General features: G+C 43.3%; 1 protein-coding gene across 1 annotated transcript; it reads left to right on the top strand.

Moving 5' to 3' along the window:
• Window positions 1-470: 470 nt before the first annotated feature.
• On the top strand, window positions 471-3,710 carry hsp90aa1.1 (heat shock protein 90, alpha (cytosolic), class A member 1, tandem duplicate 1). The gene is made up of 10 exons (XM_034699569.1): window positions 471-620; window positions 734-1,100; window positions 1,192-1,325; window positions 1,437-1,742; window positions 1,836-2,001; window positions 2,111-2,301; window positions 2,410-2,557; window positions 2,662-2,930; window positions 3,086-3,419; window positions 3,530-3,710. Exons 1-10 carry the CDS (start codon window positions 471-473, stop codon window positions 3,637-3,639), a joined length of 2,175 nt encoding a protein of 724 aa, XP_034555460.1. The 3' UTR covers window positions 3,640-3,710.
• The last annotated feature ends 309 nt before the right edge of the window (window positions 3,711-4,019 follow it).

The raw sequence follows: 4,019 nt of genomic DNA, 5'->3' as shown, positions 1-4,019 counted from the left end.
ACTTTGGCATGATTTGAAGCACTAAAGTAGGGAGTTTAAAAATGAGTTACTACAAAGCAAAAATATTTGTTCCAGGTACAAATGGCTCAAAAAAGAAAAGAAGTTTACTGCTCTGTGGTTAAAACCCAGATTTAGTTTTTCGTACATCTTATTATTCAAGCTGCTATTCCTTCCTTTAACATAAAGGTGTTAAATGGCACATGCTGGGGCCTATAGGGGGGGGTAGCATCAGAACTCCACCCAGTGACCAAATGGCAAGGGAGAGACAGAGGGAACATGTGTTCATCTACTATCAGCATTAATTACCCCCCTTAAGCCATGAGGCTGAAGGGAGGAAGGGAGATTTAAGATATCAGCATTTTGGATTCATATTTATTAGATACGAAACATATAAATTGAATTAAATATTTTAGAGAAAATGTTAAGACCATTTTTGCATAAAATTAAACATCATATGTGCTTTGCTTTAGATGCCTGAGAACGCAGGACCCGTCATGGAGGAAGAAGTGGAGACCTTTGCTTTCCAGGCTGAGATTGCTCAGCTGATGTCCCTGATCATCAACACCTTCTACTCAAACAAAGAGATCTTCCTTAGAGAGCTTATCTCCAACTCCTCTGATGTAAGTAAAAGCAGCTCTTTTTCACTTTTCACGCTTAAGTTTTTGCTTAATGTTAGTGGTCCCCACCTGAATTTGGACTTTACTCTGCTAACTACATCATACCCTCTGGACAGGCCTTGGACAAAATCAGATACGAAAGCCTGACAGACCCCAGCAGACTCGACTCCTGCAAGGACCTGAAGATTGAAGTCACGCCTGACCTGCTGGCCCGCACTCTCACCCTGATGGACACAGGTATCGGCATGACAAAGGCTGATCTGATCAACAACCTGGGCACCATCGCCAAGTCTGGCACCAAGGCTTTCATGGAAGCTCTGCAGGCTGGAGCTGACATCTCCATGATTGGTCAGTTTGGTGTTGGTTTCTACTCCGCCTACCTGGTGGCTGAGAGAGTGACAGTCATTACCAAGCACAATGATGACGAGCAGTACATCTGGGAGTCTGCAGCTGGAGGATCCTTCACAGTAAAAGTAGACCCTGGTAAGTTTGATTGCCAGCACAGATTTAATGCTCCATTCAGTATTTTGAAAGAAACTGGTCTTATAAATATTTTCAATTGTTATTTTTTTAGGAGAGTCCATCGGCAGAGGCACAAAAGTGATCCTTCACCTCAAAGAAGATCAGACAGAATACTGCGAGGAGAAGCGCATCAAGGAAGTTGTGAAGAAGCACTCTCAGTTCATTGGCTACCCCATTACCCTTTATGTAAGTGATATTAGCAACGACAACTGCAGTGATAAAACCTCATGATAAGCCCTGATATTGACAATGTTTAGATAAATATTCTCAAACCACCAATCTTCTTTTATTTTCAAGGTGGAGAAGACAAGGGAGAAGGAAGTGGACCTGGAGGGAGGAGAGAAGGAGGAGGAAGTTGAGAAAGATGCTGCTGAGAACAAGGACAAACCCAAGATCGAGGATGTCGGATCTGATGAAGATGAAGACTCAAAGGACGGTCAGAACAAGAGGAAGAAGAAGGTCAAGGAAAAGTACATTGACGCCCAGGAGCTGAACAAGACCAAGCCAATCTGGACCCGTAACCCTGATGACATCACCAATGATGAGTATGGAGAGTTCTACAAGAGTCTGACCAACGACTGGGAAGACCACCTGGCTGTCAAAGTAAGATCTCCAGACGTACCTCTAGAAATTCTTGTGTCCTCTCTTTGTGAAGATTTTAAGGTTTTAACTTCTCACTGATGTTTTTGTCTGCAGCATTTCTCAGTGGAGGGTCAGCTGGAGTTCCGTGCTTTACTCTTTGTACCCAGAAGAGCTTCTTTTGACCTCTTTGAGAACAAGAAAAAGAAGAACAACATCAAGCTGTACGTCCGCAGAGTCTTCATCATGGACAACTGCGATGAGCTCATCCCTGAGTACCTCAGTGAGTATAACAAACCAAACCAAAGTGGCATCACCAGGTTACACAGTTTGTTCATGAGCTGAAAAAATCAGCTCAGAGGTGTGAACATACTTTCTTTATTACGCTTCAGATTTCATCAAGGGTGTGGTGGACTCTGAGGATCTGCCCCTGAACATCTCCAGAGAGATGCTGCAGCAGAGCAAGATCCTCAAAGTCATCCGCAAGAACCTGGTCAAGAAGTGCCTGGAGCTCTTCACTGAGCTCTCAGAGGACAAGGACAACTACAAGAAATACTACGAGCAGTTCTCCAAGAACATCAAGGTAGGTTTAACATTTTGTATTTTTGTCTTTAATCATAATAACTCACAGGAATTTTCTATTTTACTTGTGCAAAGCAGAAATTCACTAACACATCCTTTCATGTTTCAGCTTGGTATCCATGAAGACTCCGCCAACAGGAAGAAGTTGTCAGACCTGCTGCGTTACTTCACCTCAGCGTCCGGAGATGAGATGATTTCCCTGAAAGAATATGTTTGCCGCATGAAGGAGAACCAGAAACACATCTACTACATCACTGGTAAGATATTCAACTCAATGTCTATTCTTCTTTTTCTTTTACTCTTGCTTAAAAATAATTTGGTCATAACTACAGTACAATTCAATTTGCCTTACCTTCTACAGGTGAGACCAAAGACCAGGTGGCTAACTCTGCCTTCGTGGAGCGCCTTCGCAAAGCTGGCCTTGAGGTCATCTACATGATCGAGCCCATCGATGAGTACTGTGTCCAGCAGCTGAAGGAGTATGATGGCAAGAACCTGATTTCAGTAACCAAGGAAGGCCTGGAGCTGCCTGAGGATGATGATGAGAAGAAGAAGCAGGAGGAGCTCAAAACTAAATTTGAAAACCTGTGCAAGATCATGAAGGACATCCTCGACAAGAAGATAGAAAAGGTAATGACGGAGAGAGTCATCTTAATGTTCACTAACACAGCTGTCACATTTCTATGACCATGACAATAACACAATATTTCACAATAGGTGCTTTCTAACTTTGTTTTCTGTTGACTAAAGCAAGTTATTATATTAATTCATATTTTCTACCACAGGTCACAGTCTCCAACCGCCTGGTCTCCTCCCCATGCTGCATCGTCACCAGCACTTATGGCTGGACGGCTAACATGGAGAGGATCATGAAGTCCCAGGCTCTGAGGGATAACTCCACCATGGGCTACATGACAGCAAAGAAGCACCTTGAGATCAACCCCGACCACCCCATCGTGGAGACCCTGAGGCAAAAGGCAGAGGTTGACAAGAACGACAAGGCTGTTAAGGACTTGGTTATCCTTCTGTTCGAAACAGCCCTGCTGTCTTCAGGATTCACACTGGAGGACCCACAGACACATGCCAACCGCATCTACAGAATGATCAAGCTGGGTCTTGGTAAGCTTATTTTCCCTGACTACAGACATCACAGATATTACATGAAGTAGTCTGTTTATTATACATCAATACCTGGCTATTGTGGCTTATGAATTGTTTCTCATTCACAGGCATTGATGATGATGATTCTGCAGTTGAGGACCTCATTCAGCCTGCCGATGAAGACATGCCAGTCTTGGAGGGAGATGATGACACATCAAGGATGGAGGAAGTTGACTAAACTACATTAATAATTAGTATTTTTGTAAATTACCTAGCATCTTCTAAAATACATTTCATCTCAACAGAACACTTTAAAGCTGCTGTTGGTAGGAATGGTGTAAAAAACTTTGCTTTTGGAGAAAAGGTCATAATGCCCATTGGTACTCATCGGTAAGTGGAGTAATTTGAGACTATTGCGAAATCTCTGCGTTTTCCAACTCCTTTGTATCAAGCAATGTTATTATTCCCCTTGTTCCCGTTATGATGGACCAATCATAGCCAATCTCCAATCATCTGTCCTGATTGGTTAAGGGGCGACCCCTACTAGGTCGTCCGATTGGTTATGAGTCCGGCACTATCATGACTGCACACGCTGATCTGTGTTGGGGGGCTAAGAGG

Source organism: Notolabrus celidotus, chromosome 13, assembly GCF_009762535.1.
Source record: "Notolabrus celidotus isolate fNotCel1 chromosome 13, fNotCel1.pri, whole genome shotgun sequence".
Taxonomy (NCBI): Eukaryota; Metazoa; Chordata; class Actinopteri; order Labriformes; family Labridae; genus Notolabrus; species Notolabrus celidotus.
This window is presented reverse-complemented; position numbering and strand designations above follow the sequence as displayed.

What these genes read in the sequence shown, in the direction of transcription:
- hsp90aa1.1 (XM_034699569.1), top strand. Translation starts at nt 471, where the DNA reads ATGCCTGAGAACGCAGGACCCGTCATGGAGGAAGAAGTGGAGACCTTT. An exon ending in GCTACCCCATTACCCTTTAT is followed by an intron (nt 1,326 to 1,436) that starts GTAAGTGATATT and finishes TTTATTTTCAAG; the next exon opens with GTGGAGAAGACAAGGGAGAA. An exon ending in AGTTCTCCAAGAACATCAAG is followed by an intron (nt 2,302 to 2,409) that starts GTAGGTTTAACA and finishes TTCATGTTTCAG; the next exon opens with CTTGGTATCCATGAAGACTC.